Below are 22,321 nucleotides of genomic sequence, written 5' to 3' on the forward strand. Positions count from 1 at the left end.
CACCGGTATTCTAATTAACTCCATTTTGGAGATAATCAATAACTATTTTTATCTTATAAGGCCCTTACTAGCGTATACACTTGCCTTAGGGCTTGTTTACATATTGATTAGTGTTTAGTACGAGTGTGTACATTTGCTCCTAAACGTAAATACTATCTCGGACGATTGATGTTCGAAATGACATTCTTATGTCATAGTTTTCAATTGTTTGGTTGAATTAAATGTAATGCCTTGCATACATACTTTATTAAAAAAAAATTATATATATATATATTTTTAATTTACTATACCATTTAGTTTTCTTAAACGTACTTACCCATACCCCGGAGTTAACGGAATTCAATAAAAAGACGGTGTATTTTTTCGAAAATCGAATAGAGTTCATTGTGTCCACTTTGCTTAACAAATTGTTCTCCAATTCCTAAAAGCAACTTTACCTCCCACTTTAAAGTGGGAATGAAAGTAACCCAGGTCGATCCTGGCTAGACGGGCATTGGCCTCAACATATTCAAACCAAAAAGACATAACAGCCATCACTTACTTAAACCCTTTTCAATGTGATGCATCAGTCCGTTTAAACCAAAATAGCGTATCAGATTTCAACTCTCTACATAACTTACTCTCTTTTGAAAGTAACTGTATATCTGTTGTGTTGAATTCTAATAAACGGCTTATGTATTTAACTACTTTTCTTGGGCGCTTACGACAAATTACTTTTGAGTAACAAAGGAAAACAAAGGCGGAAGACATTTTAGATTTTACAAGAATTTGTATGATTGTTTTGATGTTGAAGTAGAATATTTTAGCTAATGAAAAAGAGAAAATTATCCCTTTTGTATGACAGAGTATCTAGTAGAAGATACGTTATAAGGAATATCTACCCTCGTGTTATTTATTTGTGATAAGAAATAAATGATAGATAATATTCACATTGACACATTGTAAGTAGGTTGTCTAATAATATTGCGTACAGACGGATTATATTTTAAATTTGTTATTTCATCGTATGATACATCAAATGAAAGCTTATTTTATATATAATGTAACTGTAATAGGCTGCCTTATTAAAAAGTTGGTCCAGTCCATGGTTGCCTAGATTAACCGATTTTTATATTATATCTAGGCAACCATGGACTGGACCAACTTTAAAAAAAAAGTAAAAAAAAAACTGTCCGCAATTTTACTAGACAACCTATTTGCAATGTGTCAGTGTGAATAGTATTTATCATTTATTTCTTATCACAAATAAATGGGGACACTTACTGGGGACAAAAGAGCTGGCAGCTTCCTCGCTGAACGAATAAGCGTTGCGATTCAGCGAGGAAATGCTGCCAGTATCTTAAGACACTATGCCTTAGAAGCCCTCCTTACGGCCCGATTCGAAGTATGATTAAGACACGTTTAAGATCTCGGAAAGATCTATAAAAGCTCGATAACTAAACGACATGTCAAAATTGACTATCTACGATATTTCTGACGTCAAAGTGACATTGGTTGCCCGAATCGAGCGGCTTCTGTCAATTATATGACATACAAACGATATCTAAATGAGAACTTACCTAAACCAGAACTTATCGTTATCGTATCTCATTCTTCGAATCGGGCCGTTAGATATAGATTTTTAGTTTTTAATGTAGCGTTAATTTATTTCTCAATTATATTTTTCTCGTCGACATGATAAATAAATATTAGTCTCAGCAACTGATAAGTATCGATGTCGATATTATCGACTTTCCCATTCCCGGGATACTTGTTTACGCGATCGCCGGCGCCATGTTGTAACGGTCCGCCGCAGCCACCATTGTACATCTGACTGCAGCGCTGGACGCACGTCGCTCGTGCGAGCGTTAACGGCCGCGCCTTGTTTCGCGATGTCGAATATAATACTCGTATAGGGAACAAGTGCTGTGCCCCTAAGTTTTCGAATATATTCAAGTGTATCTGTTTTCCCCCGCTTTGGGTAAGTTTGAACACAAATAGCTCTCCTAGTTTTAAGTTTGTCTTTGTTCCGTAGCTATTACTTTATCATACAGCCTAATGCTTTACGCTACGCCAAAACGGCGGACTTTGATTTTGTGTACCATGGATATAGATAATATTCTTAGCCTGTGTGAATTCAATACGTACTCTCTTGCGTAAGGTATTTATTAAGTAAATATGAATGTTTTAGCTTCCATACTATAGCACTTTGCCGATTGCAACCTTGCGCTTGTTTCCTAAGCCCTGTTTATCTCCGTTCTGAATCTCCATGTATCGACCGCCACAGACAAACTGATCTTAAATTAAATAACCACCAGAATCTCGTATGCTGTCAGGACATGAGCATTATAAATAAGGCGGGACGATCCATGGAGCTAATTTTAATGCAGAGCCTTAACACAGTGGAATGAAATTCCAGGGTCTACCCTACGGGCTAACCCAACGTCCACGCCTGCCCTTCTCTGCTGCCCGGCGCTAACGCCAGGTTGCCACTACGCCAGGAACACCAGGACAGTAACGCCCAGCTACACACCGATCCAAGTGCCACCACCACAGTAGGACAACGACCCACGTGATTTAAGCCCAATAAACCACTGCTGTACAATTTGTAGCCAAGGCCTTATTGCTCACCTCTGCCCTAGACACCTAACGCTACAAGTGGCGCCTTCAACCTGGTATCTAGGTGGTTTCTGTGGTATTTTGGATCGTTGAGTAGTTTGTTTTGTGTGCGTGTTGTTTTGTGAAGTCTTGTTTTTAATTATTTGTGCTTAACAAGTGGGGTCTAGAGAGTGGACACGGTACTTATCGATATCGATAAAACCGATACTTTGTAACGACACTTTAGACACTAGTTGTCCCTTTTTGTTTTGCCTTTCCGTAATTAGCTTTTCTTATAAATCTCCTTACATCTTCATTTTTCTTACTTTTCTCATCTTTCGGTTCTCTACAACTTACTTTACTACTTCTTTTCTATCTTACCTTTCAACAATAAAAACAAGTCACTACTTTCACTTTCACTATTCTTTGTAACAGAGCGGAGTAGTTTAGAATAACCTTATTGTTAAGTGTACAAATTTACCCAAACATTGTGAAAAATAAACATACAAGCATGGCATCCGAAATAAAGTTCATGTCACTACAAAAGACAGAGCTCGCGTATGAAGTAGAGATTAGAGGGGAAACCCCGGCTGATAATGTGTTAGATTTACGCAAGCAAATTACGAAACTTGTGCGGCTTTATCCTTCCGAGGATATTTTGCTATCGCCATTTGATCCAACGATAGACACAGCGGCAGTAGAGGAAAGCTTGTCTAAGATTGCTAAAAATATCAAATCACTAAATGATAATTTTGATAAAAATCTGTTAGCTCGAACAAGGAATACCATGAATCACATTTTCCACCGCTTAAACCGGATTGATTGCTCACTACAACCGGACGCATTATCAGCGTGCAATGAATGCTTTAAACTGTACCAAACGTACAAATCAGCTTTAAAAAAGTTTGATACAGTGGTTTCAGGTTCAGGTTCTGACGATGTTCCGGGTCATATTACTGTAAATTGCGAACGTGGATTGACCTCCGAGCTATCAAAGCTTAAATTTAATGGAAAGACGTGTGTACGATCTTTTATTCGTAGTGCGTCTGATTTTATTAAAGCCAGGTCGCTATCGTCTGGCAAAGTTCTATCTTACGCAACCGAGATATTTACCGATGATGCCTTACATTGGTTCCGCAGTATAAGAGATAATGTTGATTCATGGGAGGACCTCTGTGTTAGGCTTAAGGAAGCCTTCAGCACTCCGAATTACGACTATCGTTTTCGTGACGAAATTAGGGCACGTACACAGGGCCCGCGAGAAAATATTACAGTCTACCTTTCTATTATGTCGGGCATGTTTTCGCAACTTGACAAACCTCTACCGGAAGAGGAAAAATTACAAATACTGCTTCATAATATACGTCCTTGCTATGCCAACGTGCTCACTTCTTGCCCGGAAATCAAAAACGTCGGAGAGTTGCAGACCGTATGTAAGAATTACGAGAATGTTCAATCTCGTATGGCGCAATATCGGGAACCTCCCAAAGCAACGTCCGAGACCCTAGCCCCGGATTTTGCCTATTCTCATGCTTCTACTTCTACAAACACTACAAATAAACCATTTTTACAGAGACAAACCTACCAAAAAAATTATGAATTCAAGCCTCGCTTCGCTACCTACGCAAATAAACAGAATACCGCGGGTAATATCCCTGTCGATGCAGTTGCTGCCGCTACACCCGTGTACGCTGTCAATGTCAGAACGAAGTTTTGTCCGCGATGCCGTGTCGATACACATTCTTTGAGGAACTGCACCGCAGAACGTGTTATTGTCTGTTTTCGTTGTGGTCATCCAGGGGTTAAGTTTCATGATTGCCCTGATTGCCAGAAACATTTATCGTCCACTACACAAGAACAAAAAAACGCATAGAGCAGAATTGTAGTTACTCCGATGCTGGTGACTGGAAGGACTGGTTGAAATTTATAAAGAATTTCTTTCGTGTCTATAAAGTAACTTCAATTCTGCAATCAACAACAATGAATCATGATAACCGAGTTTTCATTGATGTAAAGATACAGGACATAAAAACCTCGGGACTACTGGATTCCGGTGCCGCTGTAACTATAATTGGAAACGGTTTTCACAATAATCCTATTTTTTCAGAATTTACTATACATAATGATGATAACTCTAACATGGAAGCAGCGGGCGGGCACAGGTTACCGAGTATTGGTTATATAAATTTACCTGTGGCCTTTGAAGGACAGAATCATATCCTTAAAGCATACATCGTTCCAGTGGTAACAACGCACTTTATCCTGGGTTTAGATTTTTGGCGAAAGTTCAACTTGTGTCCTAAATACATTGCCTCTCTAAATATAGAGGCAACTTCTAATTCTCATGCTGAACAGATTAACACAAAAGAGGTTAATCACATTACACCCTATCAAAATCTAGATCCCAACCAGCGCTCGATGGTCGATGATATAATTAAGAAATTTAAGGCTATATCTTATGAGGAAAAGGGGTTAGGTCGAACATCGATGATTCAACACAACATAAACACAGGGAATGCGTCCCCTATCAGACAGCGTTACTACCGTATGTCACCGGAAAAGAGTAGAATTATTAATGAACAGGTGGACTGTGAAAGTTCGTGGTCATCCCCAGTACTAGTAGTTAACAAAAAAAATGGAAAACCAAGGTTTTGCCTCGACAGCCGGAAACTTAATTCAGTAACAGTTAAGGACGCGTACAGTCTTCCATATATGTCGGAGATCTTAGACAACCTTAGAGATGCAAAATACTTAACGAGCATTGATTTATCTAAGAGCTTCTGGCAAATTCCTATAGCTGCAGAAGACCGTTGCAAAACTGCCTTTTTTGTGCCTAATCGGGGAACTTTTTGTTTTAAAACAATGGCTTTCGGCCTCACTAATGCTCCTGCTACTCAGCAGCGGCTGGTCGATAAGTTATTTGGTCCGGAATTTGAGCTCAGAGTATTCTGTTATTTAGACGACATTATTTGCGTAAGTAACAGTTTTGAAAGTCATGTTTCTTTATTATCACGTGTCTTAGAAAAGCTTCAACAAGCAAACTTGACAATTAATTTTGAGAAGACTCAGTTTTTTAGGGAAAGTTTGAAATATCTTGGGTACGTAGTCGACTCCGAAGGGCTACGCACAGATCCTGGGAAAGTGGAGGCAATTCGAAAGTACCCTACACCCAGTACAAAGAAGGATATAAAGAGCTTCTTGGGTACCGCCTCGTGGTATCGACGATTTGTTCCGAATTTCAGTACTATCGCTGGTCCCTTAAACAACTTAACCTCAGGTAAAAAGGGTGGACCCCCCTTTGTTTGGACTAAAGAAGCTAACGATGCTTTCGAGGAGCTTAAAAACAAACTTACTTCTTGTCCAGTATTGGCTTGCCCTCGTTACGACCTTCCTTTTGCGGTTCATAGTGACGCGAGTAATTACGGCGTCGGTGCTATGTTATGTCAGACGATTAACGGCCAAGAACATCCCATAGCATACATGAGTAAGTCTTTAACGGGTCCAGAGCGTAACTATAGCATTACGGAAAGGGAAACCTTGGCCGTCTTAATCGCTTTGGAGCACTGGCGTTGCTATTTGGACAACGGTCAGACCTTTACAGTGTACACAGATCATGCGGCCTTAAAATGGTTTCTTTCACTCAACAATCCCACCGGTAGATTGGCACGTTGGGGTATACGATTGTCCACCTTTAACTTTAATATAAAACACCGTCGGGGCGTGGATAATGTTATACCTGACGCCCTCTCTCGCGCTCTACCCATAGCTTCCATTACAACTACCGATTCTATCTCGCGTACGGCTGATCCGTGGTACATAAATAAATATAATACTTGTCGCACTTCTCCCTCCAGTCTTCCTAACTTCACTATCACTAAAAATGTCCTTTACAGGCTTTCTAAGAATAAGTGTGCACTAACGTCAGAATTCGCTTGGAAGGAAGTGGTTCCTCGCGAGTTGCGTGAGCAAATCATCATAGATAACCATGCAACTCCAACTGCTGGTCACTTGGGCATTCATAAGACTTACCACCGTTTGGCTCTGCGGTATTTCTGGCCGAGTATGCATTCTGACGTAGTTAGGATTGTTTCTAGTTGTTCTGTCTGCCTAGCACATAAGCTACCGAATCATACTACGTTAGGGTTGATGGGCAGACCTAAACAATGCTCACGACCCTTCCAAATGTTATCAATTGATTTTATTGGTCCTCTTCCTTCAAGTAGAAAACAGAACACATTTCTGCTCGTAATAGTGTGCTGTTTTACGAAATATTGCCTCGCGTTTCCACTACGACGAGCGAATGCGGAGGCTGTAATCAAACATCTAGAAGACTCAGTATTTCTTGTTCATGGAGTACCTCAGACGATATTCTTAGATAACGGAAGTCAGTTTATAAGTAAAAACTTAGATTCGTTTTTTAAGAAGTACAAAGTGCCCAACGTTTTTTTTACTCCTCGTTATACTCCTCAAGTAAATACTGTCGAGCGTCATAATCGAACCCTTATTACCTGTATTTCTACTTTCATAGAAAACGATCATAGGACTTGGGACGTTAATCTACCAAAAATTACTTTTGCTATTAATAATTCAAGAAGCGAAGTAACTAATTATACGCCATCCTTCCTTGTTTACGCACGTGAATTGGTAACATGCGGCTCGCACTACGTAGATAACGATCTGCCCAACGAAGTTATTTTTCTACCACGCAGTATCTATGCTGAAAATATTGGTCACATGGCTAATATATTTGATGAGGTGCAAACTCGTCTTTGGCAAGCTCATGATAAAAATACCTCCCGCTACAACCTAAGACGTCTACCAACCGAATTCAACGTCAATGACATAGTTTGGAAAAAAACCTACTACCAAAGCGATAAAGACCAGTATTTCAGTAAGAAGTTGGCACCAAAATTCTTGGAATGTAGAATAATACGTAAGAGGTCCCCCCTAGTCTATGATTTGCAAGATATGTCCGGCAAGGATTTGGGTACTTGGCATATTAAGGACCTTAAACTAGTAAGACGCTCAAGATAATGCAAATTTATCTTAGTTTAGCCAGTTAAATTTTAAACAAATATATAGCTATTATGTAGTTCAGTTAATCGGATTTTTATTTTTATTTTAGTGAGGTGAGCAAAAATCCTTCCCTAGGGAGCGGGGTATCTGTAGCGTTAATTTATTTCTCAATTATATTTTTCTCGTCGACATGATAAATAAATATTAGTCTCAGCAACTGATAAGTATCGATGTCGATATTATCGACTTTCCCATTCCCGGGATACTTGTTTACGCGATCGCCGGCGCCATGTTGTAACGGTCCGCCGCAGCCACCATTGTACATCTGACTGCAGCGCTGGACGCACGTCGCTCGTGCGAGCGTTAACGGCCGCGCCTTGTTTCGCGATGTCGAATATAATACTCGTATAGGGAACAAGTGCTGTGCCCCTAAGTTTTCGAATATATTCAAGTGTATCTGTTTTCCCCCGCTTTGGGTAAGTTTGAACACAAATAGCTCTCCTAGTTTTAAGTTTGTCTTTGTTCCGTAGCTATTACTTTATCATACAGCCTAATGCTTTACGCTACGCCAAAACGGCGGACTTTGATTTTGTGTACCATGGATATAGATAATATTCTTAGCCTGTGTGAATTCAATACGTACTCTCTTGCGTAAGGTATTTATTAAGTAAATATGAATGTTTTAGCTTCCATACTATAGCACTTTGCCGATTGCAACCTTGCGCTTGTTTCCTAAGCCCTGTTTATCTCCGTTCTGAATCTCCATGTATCGACCGCCACAGACAAACTGATCTTAAATTAAATAACCACCAGAATCTCGTATGCTGTCAGGACATGAGCATTATAAATAAGGCGGGACGATCCATGGAGCTAATTTTAATGCAGAGCCTTAACACAGTGGAATGAAATTCCAGGGTCTACCCTACGGGCTAACCCAACGTCCACGCCTGCCCTTCTCTGCTGCCCGGCGCTAACGCCAGGTTGCCACTACGCCAGGAACACCAGGACAGTAACGCCCAGCTACACACCGATCCAAGTGCCACCACCACAGTAGGACAACGACCCACGTGATTTAAGCCCAATAAACCACTGCTGTACAATTTGTAGCCAAGGCCTTATTGCTCACCTCTGCCCTAGACACCTAACGCTACATTAATTAGTTTAAATTTGTATTGTACCTATATTTACAATTTACTCCAATTATTTCCCACAACGAAATAAAGCACTAGGCTAAAGCATTTTTCATAGTTAAACAGATATTCCTTATAACGTATCTGAGACCAAACGCTACACCAAATAAAAGTGTGATTTGATGATGAGGCCGCTCTTGACGTTGTTATAAGTTTAGGTGGGAATTTGAAATCTCCGATATTCAAATGATGGCTACTTGTTATCATTTGAACTCTCCGATATTCAAATGATGTCTACTTGTTATCATTTGAACTTTCCGATATTCAAATGATGTCTACTTGTAATCATTTGAACTCTCCGATATTCAAACGATGTCTACTTGTAATCATTTGAACTCTCCGATATTCAAATGATGTCTACTTGTTATCATTTGATCTTTCCGATATTCAAATGATGTCTTACTTGTTATCATTTGAACTTTCCGATATTCAAATGATGTCTACTTGCTATCATTTGCGCGTGCATTTCGCTCGTACTTGTTCGTACATGTATTGGCGTGAGCGAGACGCATTGGGCGAATAATAACGAAATGATATCGAAACCAAATATGCAAGAATGTAATTACTATTATATTCTTGCATATTTGGTTACAAAACGAGTGAATGAATATGGAGTAAGGTACTTAATGTAAACCTGCAACCAATGTTTATGGTTTCAATCCAATTTCAGCATATTGTTTATTTGTATAAGTAGTCTGCTTTTAAAATAGATTTAGACGGAGTAACTAGGTCACTTTTTTAGGTTACTTTCGAGTTAGTTCACGTTCTCAAGACGTCACATTCTCAGGACGTCACTTTCTGATGTCGTCACTTTCTGAGTTCGTACCTTTTTTAAGCTTCGTGAAAGTGACGTCTTCAGAAAGTGGCGTACTCAGAATAATATATGACGTCATATTGCTAATTAGGCCTCGGAACGTGGCCTAATTAGCAATATGACAGAGAGAAAGTGACCTCCCGGAAAGTGATCTACTCCGCCTAAATCACTTTCAGGAACGGTAGATTTAATGCATTTATTTTGGTAATTTGCTAAACAGGTGCTACGGCGTAGCTCTCGCGTAGCACAGAAGTGACGTCAATAGGTACATGGTTATATTAGTTACCAGAGGGGCTACCGCGATCACCGACGTTCGAAAATTGCGGGCAACTTTCTCTTTTACTCCAATTAAGACGTAATTAGAGTGATAAAGAAAGATGCCCGCTATTCGCGAACTTCGATGTTCGTGGTAGGCCCTCAGATGCCTCACATTTTTGGCGTTGAGTCTATATATTATATAATGTTCATAGAACATTCTATGGATGGTTTATTTACTCTGCCAACAAACGGAGTACCTGTCATAAAGTATTATTTTTATATAAACTTGAAAGGGTTGTTACTTATTTAAATGCCAGGGCTAATTGGTTTTATTGAGCGAGTATCGTAGTCAGCCGGCCCGATTCAAAGAATGCGATACGATAACGATAAGTTCTGGTTTAGATAAGTTCTCATTTAGATATCGTCTGTATGTTGTATAATTGACATAAGCAGCTCGATTCGGGCAACCAATGTCACTTTGACGTTAGAAATATCGTAGATAGATCTTATTGGGATCACAGCGGAATAGAAATGAACGTCAATTTTGATATGTCGTTTAGTTATCGATCTTTCCAAGATCTTAAACGTGTCTTAATCATTCTTTGAATCGGGCCGAGCATATCTGTAATATAAGAGAAATATTTATATCACAATGTCACCTTTATTAACGTTTTGTGACCTGATTACAACCCCTTATTTCTACAGTGCGAGCATTTTAACGTGGAACATTTTAACCTATTAATTAGGGTTCCGTACCAAAAAGGTACAAAACGAACCCTTATGGTGCGACTCTGCCCGCCAGTTCGTCCGTCCGTCTGTCATATTGCTAAATATCTCAAGAATTACTTAAGCTATCGATTTGAAATTTGGAATAGTTATGACCAACACATTTATTTTTGTTTCCAAATTTGGATTTCGCGTATATTCTGACAAGAATAAGGAGCTTTTCAAAACTACCAATTTTTATCAAAATCTGACAAAAAAAATGGCACAGTTACGTATTCATGTCAATCATTCAATCAATTCACGTATTCGTATCAATTTAAAATACATGCAAACCATAGCCATGCATAAATATTCGAAGAATATGTTTCAGATTTCAAGGAACTGTTTTGAACGAAACTGGCGTTGAAAGTTTTTAACTTTCACAAACAGCTATAAAGCCGTTGGCTAATACAATTATACATCATGTTTCAATTGGCTGTACCTATTCCATCTATTTCTACAGCATCCTTGGTACAATACCTCAAAGGTCCATCTTAGAATTAAGCTAGTTATTAATTTAGTTAAGTATTTGTACAGTTACTGTAATACTTTTCTACAATTAAGAAGATAAAAAGATATCCCTTTGACGACCAATCCAGGGTGACCGAGATGCGTCTCTCAGAGCGAGCTTAGCCGACTTGGCGGCGGGCCAGGGTGCAATGACCTAACCTAGCAACAAGTCTAGGGGTTGATACGATCACGACTGGGCGATTCTCACGAAAACATTACAGCATTTTCACTACTTAACAAAGTAGGTAAAGGGGGCTAGCGAAGATGACAATCGTACATTGACCAATGTCAAAGAAAAGAAATCATGTATCGGGATGACAGATGTTTCGTAAAGTCATGTGACTATTTCCATACATAACTTCGAATTGAAACTGTCGTGAGACATACTAACATTAAACTACTTAAGCATGTCGCGCGAGTGACTAAAAACACGTGAGTGTAATCCGTAAATTTAGTTTGATTCCATACATTGTTTCAGTTTCGATTGACGTTTTCTATGAACGATTGCCATCTTGGCTTGACCTCCCATTATTCTAAAGTGTATTATATTATGTTATGATTATATAATATTGGTATGATACGACTGCTTATTCGTTCGCGAGAAGTACACTGCGAGCCGCTGCGTGTCAAGGTTATATCATAAACAAATGAGAATCGACCCCGACAATCGACGATGACTAAAACTCTGAGAAGAACATATGTCTATTTGAGCCATGTTCTTTCACGTATGTATTTTCATATGTGTTATATATCAAACGGTGCAACCATCTACTTGAGTATAAATAAAAAGTACAGTCGAGGAAATTGATTCTTTAGCAGGTTGTGGTTCACTTTACACTGGAAATCTCATAGCATAAGTATGTACAACCAAATTTACTTGAACCGCAAATTGCTAAAGAATCAATTTCCTCGACCGTACATCGCCATCTACACTTAGGAGCAAAACTGTCCCAATAGTAGCATATTAATAGAACGTGGAGAATTTGATGTCGATCAAGGGGAGGGGCATATGATTAATAGTATTAATACATAACAGTACTCCTTAAAATTTTCTATAAATCCGCCTAACATATGATATGATGTACTTGGCATTTACGGTTATTTTGTAATTTCGAATCGATAAGTAGAAAAAAACACATTTTTATTTTTTCCAATATTTTTATTTCCTCCTATGGATGTTTTCATAGGAGAAACTAGAAATATTGGAAAAAACAAAAATGTGTTTTTTTCAACTTTTCGATTCGAAATTACAAAATAACCGTAAATGCCAAGTGCATCATATGTTAGGCCGATTTATTGAATTTTTCAAGGAGTACTGTTATGTATTAACCATGTGCCCTTCCCCTTGATCGACATCAACTTCTCCACATTCTACTAATATGCTACTATTGGGACAGTTTTGCTCCTAAGTGTATTCTAGCATACATTTTTCTTGATTTTTGAGGCACTTTTTTTCTTGGACTTTATTTATCTTATAAGGAGTTATATTTAATTGTAGTTTATCATAGGTATAACTGATTGTCCACTCCATCTCATACATCTAATTGTGGCGATATTTTCCAAGTAGGATTTAAATGAATAGCAGAATTTACTCTTCGTTTGTAATTGTAGCTCTGAAAGATACTTAATTAAATTCACCTTAACGAGAAATTACTTTGTATTCTTTAAGAAGCTTTGGTCAGCATTTTCTTTTACTGCAGGATTCCAGTTAATTCGTCTAAGTACTCTAAGTTATCAAATACTTTATGTGCTTATAGAGCAAGTAAAGAATGCAATTTTCTGTCTTAAACTTATTTAATTTAGATATCTCAGATAGTTACTGCTAATTCTGTACGGTAGTACTATTATTTATTCTGCGGTGAAGTGTCAATACTCAATGTACAAGTTTATGATTCCAATTCAGGCCACAAGGAGGCAGACCTACTTCCCACGCGTACGGTCCCTATCCTAACAAATACGGCCCGATTTGAAGAGTGAGATACGATAACGATAAGTTCTAGTTTAGATAAGTTCTCATTTATATATCGTTTGTATGGCGTATAATTGACAGAAGCAGCTCGATTAGGGCAACCAATGTCACTTTGATGTTAGAAATATCGTAAATAGATCTTATTGGGATCACAGCGGAATCGAAATAAACGTCATTTTTGGCATATCGTTTAGTTATCGATCTTTTAAAGATCTTTCCAAGATCTTAAACGTGTCTTAATCGTTCTTCGAATCGGGCCGATAATCGTTCTTGTTGCTAGAGGCTACAACTCAATATAAAACTTTGGCGGTCAAAAGGTTAACTAGGTTTACTTGGCCTATAGTGAATCCTAAAGTTGTTGTCGTTAATAAACGGCCGTGCACTGGCAGCCCGGCCGCGCTTATCCAGTTAAGGAAATTGCTTTAAGCCCTAGGCTAGACTAGGGTAAGGCAATTTTGGGTACAAGAAAATTGAGTTTTGCCTTAGATGTGACACACACGGCAAATGTTATTGGTTCATATTTTATTGAGATGTGGTTCATATTAATATTGTCAATTTAAAACATCTAGAGATGCAACGGATAGTTGTTTGGCCGGTTACCGGGTATTCGGCCGGCGCAACATTTTGGGTTTTGGTTTTGAACTTTTGACCTGTTTCGTAGTGAATGTTCGCGGACTCATTTATAGGTTCAAAACGAGTTAACTTCATTTGTAATACACGTGCGCTGTGCGCTCGCATATGTAGGTAATAATTTTGTTGTGTTACGTGTGGATTTTTAAAATAGGTAATAAATTTTGGATTATGATTATTACCGTGATTGTTTTTTAGATCCAATGTGTGTAGGTACCCCAAAATCAACTGTAAATTTACTATCCAGTATCCGGCCTATCCGGCCCATATTTTATACTATCCGGCCGGATACTGGACAGTAGCAGAATATCCGGTGCATCTCTAGTTGTCGGTGTGTTACTTAATGATACCTACATATCTGATAATAATTACACTGACGGCTAATGCTTTTTTTTGGTCTGTAATGATGTCTTAACACTCGTTAACAATTTTGGTCCTAGGTCCCTCCATACTTAGTGATTCTGCCCAGCCCTTAAAAAACCGTATGAAACATTACAATACTCATTCAATTGCGAATTCAAAAATTACTCTGTCTTTCTGTCTGTCTGTCTATCTGTTTGTTACCTCTTCATGCTTAAACCGCTGGACCAATTTAGATAAAAAGCCCAGATTGTTATAGAGATAAATTCAGGGCCAGGGAAGGACAAAGGATACTTTTCATCAATCATTCCACGCAGACAAAGTCACGTATTTTAGACCCTAAGGTCTAAGAGCTACCTATATCAATTCATACTTTTGCTATAAATAATGGGGCAGTAGACACCAGGGAGTAGGAACTGTAGCCATAATATACGTAGCTCACGTATATATGTCGGTCGATCGTAAGATCAGGCAGGTCGCTAAATTCCTAGGCATATCGTGAAACGTGAAAATCTTTGTCTCGGTCCCTGAGTCGACGGAGCCTCGTTACGCGGGGCTCCTATTTCTGGACAGTTTGTTCTTCCGACATCTGAAGCATTTTGGCCTAGTGGGTAGTGACCCTGCCTTTGAAGCCGATGGTTCTGGGTTCGAATCCCGGTAAGGGTATTTATTTGTGTGATGAGCACAGATATTTGTTCCTAAGTCATTAATGTTTTCTATGTATTTAATTATTTGTATATTATATATGTGTCCGTGGCAGGAAAATAGTCCCACTTTGTCGCTTGCCATAGGACGCCTTGACAGGTTATTCGAATAAAGCTACAAGCAAATCTCGTCGTGGGACAAGTGACAAAGTGGGACCTTTGACTAAACTTTGACACATATATAGTTGTCTGAGTACCCAGCTTTCACAATGCAACAACACAAGCTTACTTAGTCAATTTATGTAAGAATGTTTATTTATTAATATAATATAATGTTAATTTAACTATAGTTATTTCCACAACATTTGGAAACTTCGTTCAAGTACCAGTTAAATTAACTTAAAGCATTTTCCAAATATAATATTTAGTTTATTTATTTACCTATGTGTCTCTACCGTCAAAACATTACACAGGAACATTACGATCTGCCTGATCTTACGAACGGCCGCCGACATTTACCTATATCGTTTATTACAACTCCAAATGCAATAAACGCGTTGTAATCGATTCGAATTCCTGTAGCATGGCAAACGTTTAACGCCGACATGAGCTATATACAGACAGACTGTTCACAAATTGGGTCGTATATACGTTCACAAATTGCGTTCGGTGACACGTGTAGCGATCGGACGGACTTAACGGACACACAGCGCGAATTTATTTATGCTGGGCTTCCGTTCGTTATCTCTGTGATATGTTTTAATTATTTTACTAGTAGCGTCTATGAGAGCTGAAAAGGTCTTATAGGTTGCATAGCATATTTGCAAATCATTGTTCATTGGAATGCTACGCAATTCTTCATCATTTTATTGCTGTTAATGTTTTAGTGTATTCAATAGTAGATTGTTGAGTAACCAAGGGATGAAAGGCACCCACTTCTGTCGAGGTAGTTTGGCGCTCGACGCAGTGAGAGCACCAATAGTCCGAGATTGAAATGGTGCCTTTCACCCGAGTTAAACACTACATTTCATTTAGAATACAAGGTAAGTAATATACAAGTATGTGCATTTTTACTTCAGTAGTATTTATTAATTACCATTATTTATGGAATGGGGAGTTACTTATCAGAATGGAAATTTTACAACAAACGAAGACTTAGAAAGTAAAGTGCTCTAGAGCAGAAACGTAACATTTAGACCAACAACGACTCACTTTGAGAAATGAAAATGAAAAATATTTATTCCACCATGATATGTACATAGATGATACAAATTTTATAAATATTTTATTCACGATCTTTTTTTTGCCACTTTTGTGGTAAAATCGTTTATGATTGCGAAATCTTTTCTTCTTGTTTACATCGCATCGGTGACATACGATGACTTTCAACGTCTGTCTTCAGCCTCCTTGTTATTAAAATAAATTCATACCACTGAAAATCCGAAACATGCCTAAGGCCAAATAATATATTTTGTCAGGGTATACTTACGTCCAAATATGCCCAATATGCCTAAAAAATTTGAAAAAGATTATACGAGTTGATTATATTTAATCTTTCATCGATAGCGGCTAGCGCACCTTAAGCTAGCGCTGGTGTTAATTCGACAAGGCACGTGTATATTCCGAGTCTAGCTGAAATTACCCGCGCGAGGCAGACGGAAATTGTCATTCTACTAGCTACCTGTCCCTCCATTGTCACCCCCGCCTAAGGATTGTACCCCTTATTCCATGATACTTAGTACAACTTTGGTTTGCGCCCTTTGAGATCCTCTAGGTGTTGATTTACATTTTCATATGTGAAATGCGAATGAATAAATCAGTGTATGATGAAGTAAAGAAAATTTACATTTTATATGATTCAGCTTAAGGTTGTTTACAATGACATTTTGGAATGCAGACGGGTTTGAATGATATTAAGGGAGAAATATTCTGTGTTGGTTACGATTATACTTTTGAGGATTTTATACTCCACAAATTGCTTTTTGTCCCCTAAAATTCCAATAGCAATAAAAAATATTTATACTAGTTCATCAACGTTCGTTCTAGAAATACATACGAGTATATACTTTTTTGACAAAGAGAAAATAGCCTTTATTGACAAGAATCAAGCCAAATCTTTTTACATACATCTATTCACGCTGAAATAAATATTTCACACAGTACCTAACAAAATATTTAGGTTTTAGGATATGGAGCAAAAAACTTCTCTTAGTTACTTAAGTTTAGTATTTTTTTCGACTATGAGTTTGACAATCATTAAGTACGGCTAATTATTTGTTTAATTGCAAAAGCTCTGTTGAAAATCAATCAAACATCCCTATTTTTGAACCCGTTAAAAGCAGTTAAGTGTAGCACCCTTTAGACTTCAACAAGATCAACACGTGTCCCTGAGTATTTACTTACACCTAAGTTTTGCAACAAAATATTACATTAGCTGGGGTACCTCTTTCCCACAGCAGACGTTCCGTTGCATTATTTGCACACCGCTTATGTATGAACACTGATTTCTCCGTTTACAATTACCATTTTAAGAATGGTCCCACCTAGCCCAGATAACCTATCGGCGTTACCTTCCTTCATTGTCAAAGTGCATTCAGACCAACACTGACATGATGTGATTGCAATAATTAAGAACAATTGTTAGTTAACAATGTGATTTGTAGATTTGAACCATGTTTAGTTATAGTGTGATTACGGTTTTACTATTTTTGGTTTCTGTTATGGCTACTAGAGTTGTTGAAGGGTAAGTTATTCATTATGTAAGTGGTTCTTTGTTCGCTGTCTGATTGTCAAGATAAAATAGTCAATTTCTACAAAATATGTTTCTATACTTGTGTATTCTTAGCAAAATGCTAATTAAAAAGAGGAGATTTTTAGTAAAACCTACAACACAATTGAGTAAAACTAATATCTTCATGTGTGTTCAAATTATGTTTGATATTTCAGATCTCAACCAGTACTACAAAAGACAATAGAAGCATTATTCAAAGACAGAACTCAAGTGATACATCCTGGAACATGCAAGTTGATACGATCTTCGCCTCGACAAGCGAAAATGTGCAGCAGAGAAGCCAGTCTAACTAGCATTCTGACGAAGGCAAAGGAGCAGGCCATACATGCGTGTGAAGAAGCCTTCTTCTACGATCGATGGAACTGCTCTCTAGTATTTAATAGAAAAGAAAAAAAGAGTATTTTTAATAAAATTTATAGAGAAACTGCTTTTGTACATGCCCTCACTGCAGCTTCTATAACTCATGCAGTAGCAAGAGGATGTGCTTCTGGAGACCTCACAAGGTGTTCCTGCCAAGGAAATTTTCGGAAAAACTCCTCAGAATGGAAAAGAAACGGTTGCGGTGACGATTTCAAGTACGGAAAACGGATCTCAAGGAACTTTCTGGACTTCAAACACGCGGGCACTGATCAAATCGCTGAGATCCTCAAACAAGATGTCGTTATAGGTATCAACTCCATCGGAGAGCAAATGAAAGAAGTCTGCAAGTGCCATGGCTTTTCCGGATCCTGTACCACTAAAACCTGCTGGAAGAGGTTAGGGCCTTTTAACTCCGCTATGGGCGTTCTTAAAAAGCATTATCACCACGCCGTGAAGAAGAAGTTGCTTAACTACACGACAAAGAGAGCTATAGCGCCTAAAATAAGACGTAAAATGAATATTGATAAGAACAACTTGGTGTATCTTCAAAAGACGCCTAATTTATGTGTGAGCACGAGGGGTAGGGTGTGTCGGGATCGCGACAATTGCGCGACATTGTGTTGCGCGCGGGGGTACTTGACGACCAAGAAGCCGGTGAGCTCTAGGTGCAGGTGCAAGATGGTGAATTGCTGCATTGTCAAGTGTGATACTTGTGTCAAGGACGTGGACGTTTATACGTGTAAATAGAGTGCAATGTCTGATATTCTTATGGTGAGAATTTGCATTTAATAGAAAGTAATGACAATGCTCCATTGAAGTCAAAATGAAATGAATATACGATACGTGTGGAGCTTCTCTTTTTATTAATTATTTATTTATGGTTTTGTGTAAATCTTTTACTTTATTGATCACGTTGTGTTTTATAATTAAAACTTTTTAGTTTACTAGAACGAATCCAATATCTTACAAACTGTAGATGTACTTACCTATCTATATTTAGTATATTTAAAACCTAGATTTATCATATTTATTATAAGCTCAACAAACGTCTCAACAAATTTAGAGTTCAGGGGGGCGATTTTTGAATTTGTACTGCTCGATTTCGTTCAATAATATCTCATCTACTAGTTTTAAATTCTACTAATAGAATTGAAAAAGAGTTATCAAGAAATACCACTCGATTCCGAATTTCTATTGCTCCTATTTTTTGCCGATTTCCACAGATTTTTGAGTGAATCGAGCGTTCGAAATTTAAACAATCGGTCCCCTGATTGTATGCTTTTAAAATGGATAGTTTAGTGGCTGATGAGTAAGCCATAGGTCGTATAAGGAAAGACTAGTTGTGATAAAGCCTGCAAGGTTCTGGGAGTGCCGGGTGATAAGCTGTGATAGTACGTAGTAGGTTTAAATATTTTCTGTAAGGCGTCATTTGTCAGTAGGTATCTGTATTTCTAAACTTTCATAATAATACCTGTATGAATAAACTTACAAAACGTGTTTATTTTTAAAGTTTTACCAGGAAACGGAACTCCGTAATATCCTCAGTTACGGTAATACTGACAAATTCATTTGCTGGAACATGATGCATAGACGTTGGGCTTCATAAAATCAAGAAATCAGTAAATTAACATAAACCTTTCTAGAACAGTAAACATTAATAGAAAAAGTCGGCCTAGAGCATATCCGGTATGCTCAGTTTATGGTTCCGTAGTTACCATTCTGTCAGAATAGGCTGGGAGCTATTAGCAAGTATCGTGTTCGTACATTACAACTAATAGAAGCATAAGGGATTACCTTCGCAACGCTTTGTATTGTACGGCTTTTTACTAAGAAGAGAAGATTTTTCGCAATTACTCAAAAACGGATAGACCGATCATGTTCGCTATAGTTTTCCTTGAAAGTATTTATTCTGCTTTTATTTATTTTTTGGACCCATGCTTCAAAAGTTAAGAGGGGGAGCTTTCGGAGCGCTTATTTCAGAAAATTTTGACTTTGTCAAAAAATCGTTGTCGGTGTGCCAAAAATATGTACCATAATGTGCGGTAATACGGTAATGTATACATATTTTTGGCACTTTATCTGTGTCCGTTTTGTCAGAACTCTACAAACGGGGACTGTTTCAAGTCATTATACGGAAGTTTAAGCCCTTTAGTTGTTATATTTTCTCTTAGCACCTGCATTCTGCATTGCAAACGACCCCAAGTCCATCTGCATTGCTAATTACTTGCCACTGATTTTATTAAAACAGCTGTAACTATATTTTCACTACACCAACTGGTAAAGGGCCCTCTTAATTGTTCAAAAACGAATGTAAAAGTTGCATTTTATCCGCATGTGGGGCAAATTAATCAGATGCAAGGATTGAATTGAGTACTTTTCTTATGTTATCTGGTAGAATTGACTTTTAAATTATAATTTCGAATGATACATTTTTTATTAAGTTCGTTTGGATTCCGGATCCAATTGCGTCATTTTATTTTATCAGTGTTGAAGTTGTTTTTCGTTTATTTAAGTATTAAAGGTTTTTTAGTTTATACTCGAACCTTAGTTGCACAAACTTAGTCGATAGAAGACGAAGTACACTAAAGATACCTAAATAAAAAAAGTTGATTTGGTAAAGGGGCATACCTACTCTAAAACTTGACTCACTTTGTTTACCAACGTCAACCCTGAGAAAACTGATTCACAGACTGACAAACACTGCTTCAGTTCAAATATATGTTTAGTCTCAAGTACTTATCTAGGGACTTATGTAAACCTACTACACAGGGTAATTTTGTTATGCCTCTGGGACGTCGGTCGTACTAAATATATTTAATTTATCCTATGACATGACTAATACCGAAATCGCAAAATAGTACATTACTATAGAGGCCGGGAAACGAAGGGTTGCAGGCCAAGTGCCATAGATGGCCGAGCGAGGTCGCAAAGGGATACGTCGCCGGCAACCCCGTTTCTCGCCAAGATTTGTATAGTGCTTTTCTCAAAATTGCAATGAAATAATAATAAAAATAGGATGATGATAATGATGATTGTTTCATGTCCTAATGTGATAGGTTATTCAGTGCGTGGGGTATTGAAGGGGAACAAAAATTTGGTTATATTGGCGCTACGATGCACGCCATTACGCTTTTTTCTTTCTTGTTTATTACTGTGGAGTTATCAAAAGGGGAACAAAAATAGTCAAATTTTTGTCCCCCTTTTGATGAATGTGAAATAATAATAAAAAACACAAAAAAAGCAAAAAAAAAGAAAGTAAGGTGGGGTCTTGTAATTGCAACTAAAAATATTGAAGTCATAACTTCATCATCTGATAATTCTATATATATATAGGGAAATATGTTTTTCTGTAAAATTATGCATAAGTCAAATTTTATGTAGATTTTATTCTACTGTCATAACAAAGAAAAACTCTGAAGAATAAAGAGCTATTGCCAATAGTTCTGACAAAGGCAGCAATAGTTGCAATTACCCCTCCTGACCAGTAATTGCAACTAATCGTTTTATCTCCACATTTTTCTATGTGTATTGTCTATGTGTCTAAGAGAATCTTCATAGGATTGTGACACATATATCCTTGTAACTACGACCAATTTCGCATAAACATACTTTTTTGCCGTGGGTCTGGTAATTGCAACTAATTTCTCAAAAATAGTGATGGGAACCTTACCGCAATTTTATCGACAGTCATGTAGTGTCTGCCATCGACACGCCAAGAAGACCATGGTAGCAGAAATAAAACTCAGGGATAAACTGTTATTTTTAAAATCATATATTTTTTATGCAATGTTTTTTAGTTGTTAAACAGAGTAAAAAATAATAGCTATATTTGTACATTTTCGATTGCTTCCATTAAGTCATTAAGAGAATATTTTGCTTTTTTTTTACGTGTTGACATCTAAAAAAATATTTTTTATAATATATTAAAAACCAGTTGTATGAATCAAGTAAGTATAGTGCCTAGTTTCATCAAATTCCATTCGATCATTAAGCGGTAGAAACATAGAAAATAGCAAACAGGCGATACTTATTTATTTATTTAACCATTCGTTGTACACAATAAACTTATGAACAAAAACTACATGTAGAAAAACGACACAGCAGGCCCTGCTTATTTCTACAAAAAAACCTGTTACAGCAGAACTAAGTAAGTGAAAAGGCAATAAAAGATACGCGGATACAAATAAAAAGGCGGATAAATATGTATACATACCGGCACAATTAGCGGAATCTTTGTACCCCAAAATAATGTACACCCGGTCCGTCGTGGGTAAGAAGAACAAAATTTAACAATATTACCAATTTTGGATCTTTTTTTTGTGAAACTGTTCATATCAGCTAATTGCATATTTTTAAATTTCCATGCTTTTAATAAAAATAAGCAAAATCATACAACAAATTTAATATTAAACCATGGACATATTAATTTGGTACGTT

General features: G+C 37.5%; 2 protein-coding genes across 2 annotated transcripts; both read left to right on the forward strand.

Annotated features, from left to right (window-relative positions):
* Positions 1–1,635: 1,635 nt before the first annotated feature.
* On the forward strand, positions 1,636–4,558 carry LOC133517587 (uncharacterized). Its single transcript, XM_061850915.1, has 2 exons — positions 1,636–1,960; positions 2,399–4,558. The coding sequence occupies exon 2, from the start codon at positions 3,089–3,091 to the stop codon at positions 4,448–4,450; it is 1,362 nt and encodes a 453-aa protein (XP_061706899.1). The 5' UTR covers positions 1,636–1,960; positions 2,399–3,088; the 3' UTR covers positions 4,451–4,558.
* A 12,091-nt stretch (positions 4,559–16,649) lies between these two features.
* LOC133517588 (protein Wnt-4) lies at positions 16,650–19,092 on the forward strand. Its single transcript, XM_061850916.1, has 2 exons — positions 16,650–17,476; positions 17,680–19,092. The coding sequence occupies exons 1-2, from the start codon at positions 17,406–17,408 to the stop codon at positions 18,629–18,631; spliced, it is 1,023 nt and encodes a 340-aa protein (XP_061706900.1). The 5' UTR covers positions 16,650–17,405; the 3' UTR covers positions 18,632–19,092.
* The last annotated feature ends 3,229 nt before the right edge of the window (positions 19,093–22,321 follow it).

This window comes from Cydia pomonella, chromosome 5 (assembly GCF_033807575.1).
Source record: "Cydia pomonella isolate Wapato2018A chromosome 5, ilCydPomo1, whole genome shotgun sequence".
NCBI classification, from domain to species: domain Eukaryota; kingdom Metazoa; phylum Arthropoda; class Insecta; order Lepidoptera; family Tortricidae; genus Cydia; species Cydia pomonella.